The sequence below is a fragment of the Pan troglodytes genome, chromosome 20 (genome assembly GCF_028858775.2).
Source record: "Pan troglodytes isolate AG18354 chromosome 20, NHGRI_mPanTro3-v2.0_pri, whole genome shotgun sequence".
Lineage (NCBI taxonomy): Eukaryota > Metazoa > Chordata > Mammalia > Primates > Hominidae > Pan > Pan troglodytes.
Window position 1 is genome coordinate 33,012,414 of NC_072418.2, and position 17,416 is coordinate 33,029,829.

Genomic DNA, 17,416 nt, shown 5'->3' on the forward strand with positions numbered 1-17,416 from the left:
GCAGGATAGCAGATAAGGAAAGAAACAACTTGCTGAAATGCTGAAACTCCTTTCATTTGTAAGATAATAAAACTGGCTGAAATCAGTTGGAACGAATGTGGCCAACTAGAGTCTGTGCAGAACCAGCTTGCTGACATCACAGCCTGAATTTCCATCACGTTTCAGATAACTCCCTCTGAATTTGCACACGCGAACCATAAGTTAGCATGAGAAGATAATCATGAATCCTCAAGGATTCTGCCCATCTCCCTCTTCCTTCCACCAATCACCTGCTAATCCAACCCCAAACCTTGACTAATAAAATGACTGCCTTAAAGCCAGGAGGGAGACAGATTTGAGCTGGATGCATGTCTCCCTGGGAGTCAACTTTTCTTTTTTTCCTTTTTGTTGAGAGAGAGTCTCACTCTGTGCCCAGGCTGGAGTGCAGTGAAGCGATCTCTGCTCACTGCAACCTAGGTTCAGGCGGTTCTCCTGCCTCAGCCTCCTGAGTAGCTGGAATTGCAGGTATCCACCACCACACCCAGCTAATTTTTGTATTTTTAGTGCAGACAGGGTTTCATCATGTTGGCCAGGTTGGTCTCAAACTCCAGATCTCACCTGGCTGACCCTTTTAAACTTTACCTCAAATATATAGTGGTGGATCTTTTCGATTTCTGTATAAATGGATTCACACTCTAAATATCCTACTATGACTTGTTTTCTTTCTTTAACTATATGAATAATTGGCCGGGCGTGATGGCTCATACGTGTAATCCTAGAACTTTGGGAGGCCAAGGCGGGCAGATCACCTGAGGTCAGGAGTTCCAGACCAGCCTGGGCAACATGGTGAAACCCTGTCTCCACTAAAAATGCAAAAATTAGCCAGGCGTGGTGGTGGGCGCCTGTAATCCCAGCTGCTCGGGAGATTGAGGCAGGAGAATCACTTGAACCTGGGGGGTGGAGGTTGCAGCGAGCCAAGATCGCACCATTGCACTCTAGCCTGGGCGACAGAGTGAGACTCCATCTTAAAAAAAAAAAAAAAAAAAAAAATATATATATATATATATAAAATTATTTTGTCCTGGAGGTTATATTTTGTTTTACTGTGACATTAGTAAAGATACAGCTAGTACAGAAGTCAATGATTTCATGAATATTATTAAATCAAATCTTTACATTAAAAATATGAGTTGGGGCCAGGCGCGGTGGCTCACACCTGTAATCCCATCACTTTGGGAGGCTGAGGCAGATGGATCACCTGAGGTCAGGAGTTCAAGACCAGCCTGGCCAACATGGTGATACCCTGTCTCTACAAAAATACAAAAATTAGCCAGGCGTGATGGCAGGTGCCTGTAATCCCAGCTACTCAGGAGGCTGAGGCAGGAGAATCACTTGAACCTGGGAGGCAGAGGTTGCAGTGAGCCAAGATTGCGCCATTATATATATATATATATATATATATATATATATATATATATATATATGTATGTATATATATATGAGTTGGAGCTGGGTGCAGTGGCTCACACTTGTAATCCCAGCACTTTGGGAGGCCAAGGCAGGTGGGTCACTTGAGGTCAGGAGTTGGAGACCAGCCTGGTCAACATGGTGAAATCCTGACTCTACTAAAAATACAAAAATTAGCCAGGTGTGGTGGCGCATGCCTGTAACCCCAGCTACTCAGGATGCTGAGGCATAAGAATTGCTTGAACCCGGGAGGTGGAGGTTGCAGTGAGCCAAGATTGTGCCACTGCACCCCAGCCTGGGTGACAGAGTGAGACTCTGCCTCAGAAAAAAAATCTACATATATATGTATGTGTGTATGTGTGTGTGTGTGTATATATATATATATATAAAACAAGCACAGAAGTCAATGATTTCATGAATATTATTAAGTTAAATCTTTACATTAAAAATATAAGTTGAGTTTTGCACACATCGCCACTGCCTCCAGGGGCCCCATACTGTCAGCTATGGTCAACCCCACCAAGTTCTTCAATGAGCCCTTGGGCCGCATCTCCATCCAGCTGTTTGCAGACAAGTTTCCAAAGACAGCAGAAAATGTTTGTGCTCTGAGCATTGGAGAGAAAGGATTTGGTTATAAGGGTTCCTGCTTTCACAGAATTATTCCAGGGTTTATGTATCACGGTGGTGACTTCACACACCATAATGGCAGTGGTGGCAAGTACATCTATGGGGAGAAATTTGATGATGAGAACTTCATCCTGAAGCAGACAGGTTCTGGCATCTTGTCCAAGGAAAATGCTGGACCCAACACAAACGGTTCCCAGTTTTTCATCTGCAGTGCCAAGAGTGAGTGGTTGGATGGTGAGCATGTGTTCTTTGGCAAGGTGAAAGAAGGCATGAATATTGTGGAGGCCATGGAGGGTTTTGGGTCCAGGAATGGCAAGACCAGCAAGAAGATCACCATTGCTGACTGTTGACAACTCTAATAAGCTTGACTTGTGTTCGTTTTGTTTTGTTTTTGAGACAGTTTCACTCTTGCCATCCAGGCTGGAGTGCAATGTCACAATCTCAGCTCACTGCAACCTCCGCCTCCCAGGTTCAAGTGATTCTCCTGCCTCAGCCTCCTGAGTAGCTGGGATTACAGGTGAGCACCACCATGCCTGGCTAATTTTTGTATTTTTAGTAGAGACGGGGTTTCACCGTGTTGGCCAGGCTGGTCTTGAACTCCTGACCTCAGGTTATCCGCCCACCTTGGCTTCCCAAAGTGCTGGGATTACAGGCATGTGCCACTGTGCCCAGTCGACTTGTGTTTTATCTTAACCTCAAGACCATTCCTTCTCTAGCTCCGGAGAGCACTCCTCCACCCCATTTGCTCACAGTATCCTATAATCTTTGTGCTCTCACTGCAGTTCCCTTTGAGCTCCAAGTTTTCCTTATTCCCTTCCATGCCTAGCTGGATTGTAGAGTCAAGTTTATGATTATGAAATAAAAACTAAATAACGACAACAAAAAATATGAGTTGATTTAAATAAAAATATTAAGTAAATATTAGTGTAGGTGGCAAGCGGATATGGCAAAAAAAATCAATAAAATTTGAATGCGAATGGCTAAAATTCAGGAAATATGGTTTTAATAAAAACAGATACAAGCTGTGGCACGTGCTTGTAGTCCCAGCTGACGCGCAGGAGGGAGGAGTGCTTGAGCCCGGAAGTTCAGGGCCAGCCTGGGCAACATAGTGAGACCTCGTCTCAACAACAAAAATGAAAAAAATCAACAACAACAGAAACACAGATACATCTAAAATTGCTCTGGATCTTTGGAACAGGTCTGCCCTGAAGTGGTGTTTTATGGGCCTGGGCACTCTGGCACAAGCCCTTTCTGGGCACAAGGCGAAGTTGATGAGACTCATGCTTACTGCCAGCTTGCTCCAGGCCACTTTCAGCCACCAGCACCATGGCCTTCTGCCTCCTTAGTCTCTGTGCCTTCCCTGGGATTTCCCCCAGGCTTGACTCTTCTCCCAACTCCTCTGTGCATGGCCTGAACTTGCCCTTGCAACCTGGCATGGATCAAGCTGGCTTCCTAGTTTCTGCCCCCCAGCTCCATTCACCCTTGGGTACTGGCCTCGCTTCATCACCTCTTTCTGTATCTACACCCTTTGCCACATCACTTTGCAGTGCCCTGTCAATGTGACTCTGGGCTGGCCATGAGACCTGTGTTGACCAACAGAACCAGGCTGAAGTGACAGTGCACCAGTTCCAGAGGCCCTGAGTGTCTCTATGCCATCTTGTGCATTTCTGCCATCTCTAAGATAAGGACGAAATCAGCAGGTCCTAGGATGAGGGTAAAATATGTGGAGCAGAGTTGCCTCAGCCAAGCCTCCAACCTCCAGCAGCACTCCAGCCCTCCCACAAACTCATGAAAAATAAGACATTATTGTTTTTTTCAGCCATTGAGTTTTGGAGTGTCCATGTATCGGTTAGCTATTGCTGCGTATTTGTTGCACAGCAATAGCTAACCGATACATGGACACAAAGCAGCAGCCCCTGGCCCCCACCCCTGTTCAGTGACTGCTGTACTCACACACAGAGTAGCAAATGCTTGCACAAGTGGGATCAAGCATTTTCCCACTTTCATAACCATGCCCCATGGCGTTGCCACTGATATTGCCCTGCCTAGCACTGGGAAGAGGAGGTAGTGAGGGCAAATGGAACCTCTTTTGCTCAGTCCAGGGAGCAATAGGCAGCTGTCACCCACAAACGACATGGCTCCCACAATCTACTTCCCAGAACATAGTCCTGCCTAGCTGGGACTGGAGGTAGAATACAAGTTAGAGGTGTATTCCAGCCCCAGGGTGCTGGGTGAGGCCTGGGGATGTGTCCCTGCCCACAAGATAGAACTGGAATCTTCATGTCCACCAGATTCTCGGCCTCTCTCCTATGTCACAGATGGGAATTCTTCCCACATTATTCCCAGTGGATCTTCTCACTGTTTTCCAGGCTCCTTGGAGGTCACTGCCCTGATGACAACATGGTCTTCCCTTCAAGGAAGCCACGTTTCTAAGAGGGCTCTGGCATATGCATTGGTGAGTTGAAGCTTGACAGTGTTATAGCTTGTCTGCTGTTAGTGTGAGGTTTGAGGATTTTACTTTAACCACATGGATTAGTCAGAGAAACAGAATGAACAAGATACAGATGGCGCTGTAGACATAGCTATAGACCTGGAAGAGGGGATTTATAATGGAGATTGGCCTGAGTGATTAGGAGCCTAAGAAGTCCCACAGTATGTCATCTGCAGGTTGAAGAGCCACGGAAGCTGATGGTATCATTCTGTTTGAGCCTGAAGTTCTGAGAACCAGGAGCTTCAACGTCCCAGGGCAGGAGAAGGCGGATGTCCCAGGTCCAGAAGAGAGTGAATTTGCTTTTCCTCTGTCTTTTTGTTCTATTTGGGCCTTCAGTGGATTGAATGTTGCCCACCTACATTGGTGAGGGCAGATGTTTTTTACTCGGTCTACTGATTCGAGTACCAATCTCTTTGAAAACACCCTCCCAGATGCACCCAGAAATAATGTTGCACCTGCTATCTGGGTATCCCTTAACCCAGTCAAGCTGACAGCTAAAAGCAACCATCACACCACACTTTCACAAACACCTGGGTGCTTGCAGACTCACCTTTTACAATGGTTTTACCAGCCTCCTCCACAAGCACAGGCAAAGTCAGTTTCAAGGACAGGAGTCCCCCACTGTTGCTCGGTGTACGGGCGATCTAAACAAACACGTGCATTAAAGGGGGTTTCTGTCATTTTTTAGCCACCTCGCTTTCATCCCTGGTCCTCATGACCCCTTGATTTCTTTCTGAGGAATTCCCTCCCTCCCACTGTGAGAACAGAGGGGCCAGGCCCTCCGTCTGTCTCCCAGCTCTAGGAGAGCCAGGGGTTGAGCCCCAGGCCAGAGCTCAGCCAATCAGAGGCTGTCCTGTGAGCAAGTGATACCGGGACTGATGGGATGGCTGGAGTGTGTGTTGCACAGATGCAACAGCAGCACACTGACCAGACTGTGCCCCTGTGAGAGCCGGGGTGGGGCTCCACTGCTCCCTAGGGCTCCCAGGAGCTCTGCCTGCCCTCAGCTTCCTGTCCAGGCTCTCTGAACCCCCTCTTATTATTTTGTTTAATTTTTAATTTTTTTTAGATGAAGTCTCCCTTTGTTGCCCAAGCTGGAGTGCAACAGTGTGATCTCGGTTCACTGCAACCTCCGCCTCCTGGATTCAAGTGGTTCTCCTGCCTCAGCCTCCCAGGTAGCTGGGATCACAGGCATGCACCACCACGCCCGGCTAATTTTTGTATTTTTGGTAGAGACGGGGTTTCACCATGTTGGCCAGGCTGGTCTCGAACTACTGACCTTAGGTGATCCCCCTGCCTTGGCCTCCCAAAGTGCTGGGATTACAGGCGTGAGCCACCACACCTGGCTGCACCCTCTCTTGTTGATCCTTCTTGCTTGGTTAGGCAGAGACAGCCTCCAATTCTTGCAGCTACAAGGCCCGCACATGAAGGACAAAATGTTTTGGTTAATAATGTCTTCATGTGTGTAAGTCCTGTTTTTGTTTTCCAGTTGAATTGAGAGTTCCTTTTGGGCAGGAACTCTTTTTTCCCTTTGTCCTGGGTCCGGTACTTGGCATGCAGTAGATTCTAGGGCAGAGCTGGAGGCAGGGGGAGGCTGCCTAGAGCCAGAGGGCTTGTGTGTGAGGTCCGCCCCTGCACTCACTCACTGGGGGACCTTGGCTGAGTCCCGCGGCATTTTCAGTCTAGACATTGCATCAATTAAACAGGTGTGATGCTTATAATGATCACCCTCCTTCTTGGCCTCAGGGCCTCTGTGAGGTTTTAATGAATGAAGGCTGAAGAAACTCCACAGAGATGGTGACTTTCCCCCAGCACAGCTCTTGCCCTCAAGGAAGAGACACTCGAGCAAACAGGCAACTAGAAACAGGATGGCTTCGTGGGCGTGTGTGACTTACACAGGGCTCTGCACTCAGAAGAATCCCGTGACTGACTTAGGCTCTGCAGCTGCCATCTTGAAATTCTTAATAACTTTTGAATGGTGTTGGGGGTGGGGTTGGAGGGGATGGTCCACACTTTCATTTTGCACTGGGCACTACAAATTATGTAACCGGCTCTGATTAAAATGCTACAAGAACTAACATGAAACTGGACACAGAAACCAGACCCCAGAGCACACACCGTATGAGTCCATTGGTATGAAGTTTAAAAACAGATGGCACTAGTCTAAAGGATTGGAAGTTGGAATAGTGGTTACCAGGGCTGGCGGGAGGAAGGGATGGTGGATGGTGAACAAAAGGACCTTGGAGGGCTCCTGGGGTTCTAGGAATCAATCTTCCTTCTTTCTTTCCTTCCTTCCTTCCTTCCTTCCTCTTTCTCTCTTTCTTTCTTTTTGTTTTTATTTCAATAGGTTTTTAAGGAACAGGTGGTGTTGGTTACACGAATAAGTTCTTTAGCAGTGATTTCTGATATTTTGGTGTACCCATTACCCGAATAAAAATGTTCTCTCTTTCTTCCTCTCTCCTTCCTTCCTTCCTTCCTTCCTTCCTTCCTTCCTTCCTTCCTTCCTTCCTTCCTTCCTTCCTTCTTTCCTTCAACAGAATCTTATTCTGTTGCCCAGGCTGGAGTGCAGTGGTACAATTATAGCTTTTTGCAGCCTCAACCTCCTGGGCTCAAGTGATATTCCTGCCCCAGCCTCCTGAGTAGCCAGGACTACAGGAATGTGCCAACATGCCTGGCTAATTTTAAAAAATTTTTTATAGAGAAGAGGTCTCACTATGTTGCCCAGACTAGACTTGAACTCCTTCCCTCAAGTGATCTTTCCGCATCAGTCTTCCAAAGTGCTGGGATTGCAGGCATGAGCCACCTCACCCAGCCTTAGAAATGTTCTGTTTCTTGACCTGAGAGCTGGATATACAGGCTTGCTCACTTTGTGAAAATTCACTAAGGATTTGTGCACTTTTCTGCATATGTGTTAAACTGCAGTACAAGGTTAAAAGAAAATGTGTGAAACGACCTATACATTGCAAAGGAAAGGCCAGGGTGTTGAGCTTGACCCACCTTGGGGATGCTCAGAGAAGGCTTCCCTGGAGAGGGGTCTGGGTCAGGTCCTGAAGGAGGAGCGAGGGATGGGGGTTGGGAAGTTTTGTGGCTCCCTACCAAGGGATGACGTGCCTGTCTGGCAGGAGCTAGGCTCATGCATGGCTCGGGAGGGCACCTGCTTGTACTGAGTCTGGCTCTGCCTGGGAGCTTGAGGATGCGAATGAATTGGAGACACAAAGACCAGCTTGTGGGGGCCGTGGACTCCACTCTCTGGGCTCGAGACTCCAGCTGCAGTGTGGAGGACAGCCTGGGGTGGGAGATGGGAGGCAGGGAGACCCTGCAGAGGCTACTGGACTTCCCAGGTGAGCAGTGATGGTGGCTTGGGCTGGGGGAGTGTAGACAGGAGAATGGATTCTGGAGACTTTATTCCAGTGGTAGCTGTGGTGGTCTTCACATAGGATCACAAATTCCTTGGCATTTGTCCCATCAAGAGATGAAGTCTAATTTCATCCCTCTTTTTTTTTTTTTTTTTCTGAAATGGAGTCTTGCTGTCTTGCTCAGGCTGGAGTGCAGTGGTGCAATCTCGGCTCACTGCAACCTCCGCCTCCCAGGTTCAAGTGATTCTTCTCCCTCAGCCTCCTGAGTAGCTGGGATTACAGGCACATGCCACCACACCCAGCTAATCTTTTATTTTAGTAGACACGGGGTTTCACCATATTGGCCAGGCTGGTTTCGAACTCCTGACCTCAGGTGATCCACCTGTCTCGGCCTCCCAAAGTACTGGGATTACAAGCATGAGCCACTGCACCCGGCTTTTTTTTTTTTTTGAGACAGAGTCTCACTCTGTCGCCCAGGCTAGAGTGCTGGAGTGCAATGGCGTGATCTCAGCTCACTGCAACCTCCACCTCCTGGGTTCAACCAATTCTCATGCCTCAGCCTCCCCAGTAGCTGGGATTACAGACGCCTGCCATCATGCCCAGCTAATTTTTGTATTTTTAGTAGAGATGGGGTTTTGTTATGTTGGTCAGGCTGGTCTCAAACTCCTGACCTCAAGTGATCTGCCCACCTCGGCCTCCCAAAATGCTGGGATTAGGCGTGACCTACGGTGCCCGGCCTAATTCCTTCCCTCTTGAATGTGAGCTGGCCTTAGTGACTTGCTTCTGATGAGTAGAATGTGGCTGAAGGGATACTACACGACACTCCAGGCTAGATTAGAAAAGGCCATGCCACTTCTGTCTGGCTCCCTTGGAACTCAACAGGCGTGCTGCAAAGAAGCCCAGGCTATAAGCCAAGGCCACATACAGGTGATCTGGTTGACTGCCCTACTGAGATCCCAGGTGACAGTTAATCTCAAGTCCAGATATGTGCAAGCAGAAGTTTTCAAGATGACCTCAGCTGCATGAGCCTCTGAATGAGAGCTGCCCGGCTGCCTGGCTGGGAGCGGTGATTTTTGCCACTGAGTTTGGCTGGTTTGCTAGCAGCAAGAAAACAGCAGCCTAGGCTGTTTCGAGGAATCACTAGAGAAGCTTAAAAACTTCCCACCGCCCAGGTCACGCCCAAGCATTATTTTTCGGAGCTCCCAACATGCGTCCAAGGTTGAGAAGGAGTGCAGGAGGCCAACCCTGAGGCCCCTGAGCCTCAGTGGAGACAGCAGTCTGGGCCGATGTCACGAAACGCCCCTTTCCTTTCCACCACCTCCCTTCACTCAGCTCTCTTTTGTCCCCGCCCACTTGTTTCCATCTTCAGTTCCTGGTAGATGAAAGGGATCCATTTAAGTGGCAGGGACTTTGAAATCAGTGTGTCAGTCCCTGATGCTTGTTTATTTTCAAAGCAACATAGGAGGATGGATGTGGAGGGGAAGCGGGGAGGCTCTCAAGGGCAGTAGTGGGAATAGGATTGCCAGATAAAATACAAGAGGCTGTATTAAATTTGAATTTCAGATAAACCATGAATTTTCTTTTCGGTAGAAGGGTGCTCCAAATATTACATGGACATACTTATACTAAAAGATTACTTGTTGTTTATCTGAAATTCAAATTTAATTGAATGACCTATATTTGTATTTGCTAAACCTGGCAACTCTAAGTGTGAAGCCAGGTCAAGGTGACATCCAGAACTCATTTAGGGACATTTGCAGACTCCCAAGTTCCTTCACCAGCAAAGTAGGAAACCTCTCAGGAATCTTCAGGCTCTTCCTCTTATTTAGAGAAAGTGAGGCTCCAAGACAGGAAGTAACACATTCAAAACAGGCAATTCTTGGTTTGCACATTATCATGGTCACTAAACACATGTATATTGAAACCGTGTTCTTGCTTTGCTGCTATGAATATTTGCATAGAGGTTTTTGTATTGACACAAATTTTCAACTCAGTTGGGTAATGCCTGGGATTGTGATTGCTGGGTTGTATAAGTCTATGTTTGACTTTGTAAGAAACTGCCAAACTGTCTTCCAGAATGGCTGTACCATTTTATCTTCCCACCAGGAATGAAACAGAGTTTCAATTTCTCTACATCCTTGCCAACATTTATTTTCCATTAATTAAAAAAAAATTTAAGGCTGGGTGCGGTGACTCATGCCTGTAATCCCAGCACTTTGGGAGATTGAGGTGGGAGATTACTTGAGGTCAGGAGTTGGAGACCAGCCTGGCCAACATGGTGAAACCCCATCTCTACTAAAAATACAAAAATTAGCGGGGTGTGGTGGCAGGTGCCTGTAATCCCAGCTACTTGGGAGGCTGAGGCAGGAGAATGGCTTGAACCCAGGAGGTGGAGGTTGCAGTGAGCTGAGATAGTGCCACTGCACTCCATCCTGGGCCACAGAGTGAGACTCCATCTCAAAAAATTAAAGAAATAAAATAAAAAAATAAAAAATAATAGCTATCCTAGCAGCTGTGAGATGGTCTGTCATTGTGATTCAGATTTGCATTTCACTAGTAATTAGTGATATTGAGCATCTTTTCATGTGCCTATTGACCATTTGTATATCTTCTTTGGAGAAATAGCTATGCAAGTTCTTTGCTCATTTTGGGGTTTTCCATGAAACTCCTACAACTCAACGACAACAAAAAAACAGTGCAATATATATATGCTTGATATTAAACCCTTATATATAAGATACAAGATTTGCAAGTGTTTCTTCTCGTTCTGTGTGTTATCTTTTCACTCTCTTGACAGTGTCTCTTTTTTTTTTTTGAGACGGAGTTTTGCTCTGTCTCCCAGGGTGGAGTGCAGTGGTGTGATCTCAGCTCACTGCAACCTCTGCCTCCAGGGTTCAAGTGACTATCCTGCCTCAGCCTCCCAAGTAGCTGGTACTACAGGTGCCACCCAACACCAGGCTAATTTTTTGTATTTTTAGTAGAGATGGGGTTTCACCATGTTGGCCAGGCTGGTCTTGAACTCCTGACCTTAAGTGATCTGCCCACCTCATCCTCCCAAAGTGCTGGGATTACACGCATGAACCAATGAGCCCAGTTGATAGTGTCCTTTGATGCATAAAAGTTTTTAATTTTGATGACATCCAATTTACAGTTTTTTTCTTTTGCTACCCGTGCTTTTGGTGGCCTATTTGAGAAACCATTGCCAAATCTAAGATCATGATTGCCCCTATGGTTTCTTCTGAGTTTGACTTTAGGTCTTACGTTCAGGTCTTTGATCAATCTTGAGTTAATTTTTATTCATAGTGTAAGGCAAGGGTCCAACTTCATTCTTTTGCATGTGGATATCCAGCTTCCTTGGCACCATTTGTGTTTTTTTTTTTCCTTTTCCATATATATTCTTCCTACGTAAGGCACCATTTATTAAAGAGACTGTCCTTTTCTTATTGAATGGTCTTGAAATTTTCGTCAAAAATCAGTACGCTAGAGGGTTTATTTTCTGGGCTCTTTATTCTAGCCTGTTGGACTATATGACTATCTGAGACCACAATGTTTTTTGTTTTTTTGTTTTTTGAGACAAAGTCTTGCTCTGTCACCCAGGCTGGAGTGCAGTGGTGCGATCTCGGCTCACTGCAACCTCTGCCTCCTGCATTCAAGTGATTCTCGTGCCTCAGCCTCCCAAGTAGTAGACAGGAATACTACTAGCTGCCACCATGCCTGTCTTTTTTTTTTTTTCTGTAGTTTTAGTACAGACAGGGTTTCACCATGTTGGCCAGGCTGGCCTCGAATTCCTGACCTCAAGTGATCTACCTGCCTTTGCTTCCCAATGTGTTGGGATTACAGGCATGAGCCATCTGCCTGGCTTCATAGTATTTTGATTACTGTAGCTTTGTAGTAAGTTTTGAAATCAGGAAGTATGAGACCTCCAACTTTGTTCTTCTTTTTCGGTTATTTTGGTTATTTGGGGTCTCTTGAAATTCCATACAAATTTTAGGACCAGTTTGCCTACTTCTGCAAAATAAATGCCATTGGGATTGGATAGGAATTGCACTGAATCTGTAGATGGCTTTGGAGAACATTGTTGTATTAGTCTGCTTAAACTGCTATAACAAAATACCATGACAGGTGGCTTAAACAATAGAAATTTATATTCCTCACAGCTCTGGAAACTAAGGGTCCATGATGAAGGTGTTGGAAAAGCCAGTTTCTCATGAAGTTTCTCTTCCTGGCTTGTCCATGACCACCTTCTTACTATGTCCTTGGATGGTCTTTCCTTGCATGCAGAGCAAGAGAAAGCTCTCTGGTATCTCTGCCAGGATAGGGACACTAATCCTATTGAACCAAGGCCCCACCTTCATTTAACATTAATTACTTCCATAAAGGCCCTATCTTCAGAAACAGTCCCATTGGCGGTTAGGGCACTGACATATGCATTTTGGAAGAACACTAACATTCAGCCCATAACAATTGTCATCTTAACAATATTGTCTTCCAATCCATGAAGGCAAGATGTTCTTCTGCATATTTCTGTTTAATTTCTTTCAGCAGTGTTTTGTAGTTTTCAATGTACAAACTTGCTCCTCCTTGGTTAATTTTTTTACTAAATATTTTATTCTTGATGTTACTGTACATGGAATTGTTTTCTCAATTTTCTTTTCAGATTGTTGTTTCCTACTACTTAGAAATATATATCCTACTATATAGAAACTGATTCTTGTGTGTTGATTTTGTATCCTGCAGCTTTGCTGAATTTATTAGCTCTAACAGTTGTGTGTGTGTGTGTGTGTGTTGGGTGGGTATTCATTAGGATTTTCTACATATAAGATTATATCATCTACCAAGAGAGATAATATTACTTCTTCTTTTCTAACTTGGCTGCCTTTCATTTCTTTATCTTGCCTAGTTGCTGTGACTAGAACTCTTAGTATTACGCTAAATAGTAGTGGTAAAAGTGGGCATCCTTGTCTTGTTCCCAATTTAGAGGAAAAAAATCTTCAGTCTTTCATTATTATGTTAGTTATGGGCTTTTCTTATATGGTCCTTATAACGTTGAAGAGGTTCGTTTCTATTCCTACTTTACTAAGTGTTTTATCTTGATGTTGGATTTTGTCAAATGCTTTTTCGGCATCATTTGAGATGATGATTATGATGATGATGATGATGATTATTATTATTTGAGACACAGTCTTGGTCTGTCACCCAGGCTGGAGTGCAGTGGTGTGATCTCAGCTTACTGCAACCTCCGCCTCCCGGGCTCAAGTGACTCTCCTGCCTCAGCCTCCCAAGTAACTGGGATTATAGGTGTCTGCCACCGCACCCGGCTAATTTTTGTATTTTTAGTAGAGATGGGGTTTCACCATAATGGCCAGGCTTGTCTTGAACTCCTGACCTCAGGTGATTCACCTGCCTCGGCCTCCCAAAGTGCTGGGATTACAGGCGTGAGCCACCGTGCCAGGCCCATTTGAGATTATTATGTGGTTTTCCCCCCTTCATTCCTTTTTTTTTTTTTTTTTTTTTTTTTAGACTGAGTTTCCCTCTTGTTGCCCAGGCTGGAGTGCAGTGGCACGATCTCGGTTCACTGCAACCTCTGCCTCCCGGGTTCAAGCAATTCTCCTGCCTCAGCCTCCTGAGTAGCTGGGATTGCAGGTGCCCATCACCACATCCAGCTAATTTTTTGTATTTTTAGTAGAGACAGAATTTCACCATGTTGGCCAGGCTGGTCTCGAACTCCTGACCTCAGGTGATCCACCCGCCTCAGCCTCCCAAAGTGCTGGGATTACAGGTGTGAGCCACCACACCCGGACTACATCGATTTATTTTTATATGGTGAATCACCATTGTGTCTCTGGAATAAATTCCACTTGTTCATGGTATATAATCTTACAAATACGCTGCCAAATTCGTTAGTATTTTGTTGAGAATTTTTGTGTTTATGTTCATGAGGAGCAGTGGTCTGCAGTTTTCTTTTCTCTCAGTGTCTTTGTCTTGCTGGCCTCATAGAATGTGTTCTTTCCTCTTCAATCTTTAGAAGAGTTTGAGAAGGATTTGTGTTACTTCTTTAAATGTTCAGTAGAATTCATCTTGAAACAATCTGTTCCTGGGCTTTTTTGTTGGAAAGTTTTTGATTACTGATTCAATATCCTTACTTGTTATAGATCCAATCAGATTTTCTATTTCTTCTTGAGTTAGTTTTGGTAGTTTGTGTTTTTCTAAAAATTTGTACATTTCATCTAAGGTTTTCCGATTTTTTGGAGTACAATTGTTTATAGTATTATCCAATTTATTTCTGCAAAACAGTACTGTCTCACTTTCATTTCTGATTTTAGTAATTTGACTCTTTTCTCTTTTTTTCTTAGTCAATTTTGTTGATCTTTAAAAACATCAACTTTTCACTGGGTGTGGTGGCTCACTCCTGTAATCCTAGCACTTTTGGAGGCTGAGGTGGGTGGATTGCCTGAGCTCAGGAGTTCAAGATCAGCTTGGGCAACACGGTGAAACCCTATCTCTACTAAAATACAAAAAAATTAGCCAGGCGTGATGGTGTGTACCTGTAATCCCAGCTACTCAGGAGGCTGAGGCAGGAGCATTGCTAGAACCTGGGAGGCGGAGGTTGCAGTGAGCCGAGACTGTGCTACTGCACTCCAGCCTGGGCAACAGAGTGAGACTCGATCTCTTTAAAAAAAAAAAAAATCAACTTTTATTTTCATTGATTTCCTCTATCATTTTTCTATTTTCTGTTTTGTTTTTCTCCACTCTAATCTTTGTTATTCCTTCTTTCTTTTTCTTTTCTTCCCTTTTTTTTTTTTTTTTTTTTTTTTTGAGATGAAGTCTTGCTCTGTCACCCAGGCTGGAGTGCAGTGGTGCCATCTTGGCTCAGTGCAACCTCTACCTCCCAGGTTTCAGTGATTCTCCTGCCTCAGCCTCCCAAGTAGCTGGGATTACAGGTGCCTGCCACCACGCCCGGCTAATTTTTGTATTATTAGAAGAGACGGGGTTTCACCATGTTGGCCAGGCTGGTCTTGAACTTCTGACCTTAGGTGATCCACCTGCCTTGGCCTCACAAATTGCTAGGATTACAGGCATCAGCCACCATGCCCGGCCTTATTCCATCTTTCTGCTAGTTTTGGTTTTAGTTTACTCTTCTTTTTCTAGTTACCTAAGCCACATAGTTAGGTTATTGATATGTTAGTTTGCTAGGGCCATGATAACACTTTATCACGAAGTGAGTAGCTTAAACAATGGAAATTTATTTTCTCACAATTCTGGAGGCTGGAAGTCCAAGATCAAGGTGTCAGCAGGGTTGATATTTTCTCAGGCCTCACCCCTTGGCTTGCAGATGCTGCCTTCTCACTACAATCCCACGTGGTTTTTCTTATGTGTACACACATGCTACTGTTCAGATCTCTTCTTCTCTGTTATGACATGAGGTCTTGCTCTGTAGCCCAGGCTGTAGTGCAGTGGTGAGCTCATGGCTCACTGCAGCTTCGACCTCTTGGGCTCAAGCAATCCTCCTGCCTTAGCCTCCCAAGTCGCTGTGACTACAGGCATGTGCCACCAAACCTGGCTTATTTTTATTTTATTTTATTTATTTATTTATTTATTTATTTATTTATTTTTAGAGACCAGGTCTCACTATGTTGTTCAGGATAGTCTTGAATCCTGGGCTCAAGTGATCCACCTGCTTTGGCTTCCCAGGGAATTGGTAGCATAAGTGCTTGGATTACAGGCATGAGCCAACATGCCCATATTATTTTCTTACTTTCCATCCTTTCGAATCTTTTGATCCAAAGTAAGTCTCTTGCAGACAGCATATAAATTAATAATTTTTAGAAATCCATTCTATCAATCTCTGCCCTTTAATTAGACAGTTTAGTCCATTTACATTTAAAGTAATTACCAATAAAGGATTTAATTCTGCCATTTATTTAATAGCTATTTGCTTTTCTGTACATTTTTTTAACTTTGTTCCTCAATTCCTCCACTACTACATTTTTTTGGTATTTAATAGATTTTAGTGTATCATTTTGATTCCTTTTTTCTTTCCCTGTCTGTATATTTTTTAGTTATTTTCTTAGCGGTTACCTTGGGGATCACAATTAGCATCTTAAATTTATAACACCCTAATCTGAATAATACTAACTTAGTTTTAAGAGTATACAAATACTTTGCTCCTATACATCTCTTTCCCTCCCTCTTTATATTATTATTGTCCCAGATCATATCTTTATACATTCTGTGCCCATTAACATAGATTTATAATTATTGTTTCATGCATTTGCCCTTTAAATGATAGGTGAAAAACAAAGTATTATGAACCAAACCTACAATAATACTGGCTTTTATATTTACTGATGTATGTAGTTACTATTTTTATCAGTGTTCTTTTTTTTTCTCATCATGGCTTTGAATTACTATCAAGTTTCCTTTCATTTCAGCCTGATGGATTCATTTTAGCAGCTCTTGTAGAGCAGGGCTACTAGCAATGAGCTTTCTCTGCATTTATTTATCTGAAAATGTCTTAATTTCTCCTTTATTCCTGAAGGATAGTTTGTCTGGTAGGAAATTCTTGGTTGACAGTCTTTTTTTTTTTTTTTTTCTTTTCCCAGGACTTTAACTGTGTTATTCCACTGCCTCTGGGCCTCTGGTTCCTTTTCTTTTCTTTTCTTTTCTCTTTTCTTTTTTTTTTGAGGTGGAGTCTCACACTGTCATCCAGGCTGGAGTGCAATGGTGCCGTCTTGGCTCACTGCAACCTCTGCCTTCCAGGTTCAAGCAATTCTCCTGCCTCAGTCTCCCAAGTAGCTGGGATTACAGGTGCCCGCCACCACGCCTGGCTAGTTTTTTGTATTTTTAGTAGAGACAGGGTTTCACTATGTTGACCAGGCTGGTCTAGAATGCCTGACCTCATGATCCACCTGCCTTGGCCTCCCAAAGTGCTGGGATTATAGGCATGAGCCACTGTGCCCAGCACTTAAAAAAATTTTTTTTTGAGATGGAGTTTTGCTTTTTTAGAGTTTTGCTCTTGTGCCCAGGCTGGAGTGCAGTGGTGCAATCTTGGCTCACTGAAACCTCCACCTCCCAGGTTCAAGCGATTCTCCAGCCTCAGCCTCCCAAGTAGATAGGATTACAGGTGCCCACCACCGCATCTGGCTAATTTTTGTATTTTTAGTAGAATGGGGTTTCGCCATATTGGTCAGGCTGGTCTTGAACTCCTGACCTTAGGCGATCTGCCCACCTCGGCCTCCCAAAGTGCTGGAATTACAGGCCTGAGCCACTGCACCCAGCCCCTCTATGGTTTCTGATGAAAGCTTAGCTATTAATGTTACTGAGGACTCCTTGTACCTTACAAGTTGTTCCTCTCTTGCTGCTTTCAAGATTCTCTTTTTGTTTCTGATTTTTGACAATCTGGCTGTGGGTTTCAGTATGAATCTCTGAGTTTCTCGCGCTTGTAATTTGTTAAGCTTCTTGGACGTGTATGTTCATATCCTTCATCAAATTTGGGAAG

At 44.5% G+C, this 17,416-nt stretch overlaps 1 protein-coding gene across 5 annotated transcripts in view; it reads left to right on the plus strand.

The window, feature by feature from the left end:
* Nucleotides 1–4,382: 4,382 nt before the first annotated feature.
* Nucleotides 4,383–17,416, plus strand: part of URI1 (URI1 prefoldin like chaperone) — a 93,034-nt gene continuing 80,000 nt past the window's right edge. The window contains exon 1 of one of the 5 annotated variants that reach the window (XM_016935596.4): nt 4,383–4,528. In XM_016935596.4, coding sequence (XP_016791085.1) covers nt 4,521–4,528 — 8 coding nt within the window. In that variant the 5' untranslated portion in view covers nt 4,383–4,520. The remainder of the gene's footprint in view (nt 4,529–17,416) is intronic. The other 4 variants (XM_054673557.2, XM_016935597.4, XM_016935593.4 and 1 more) reach the window with 4 other exon arrangements.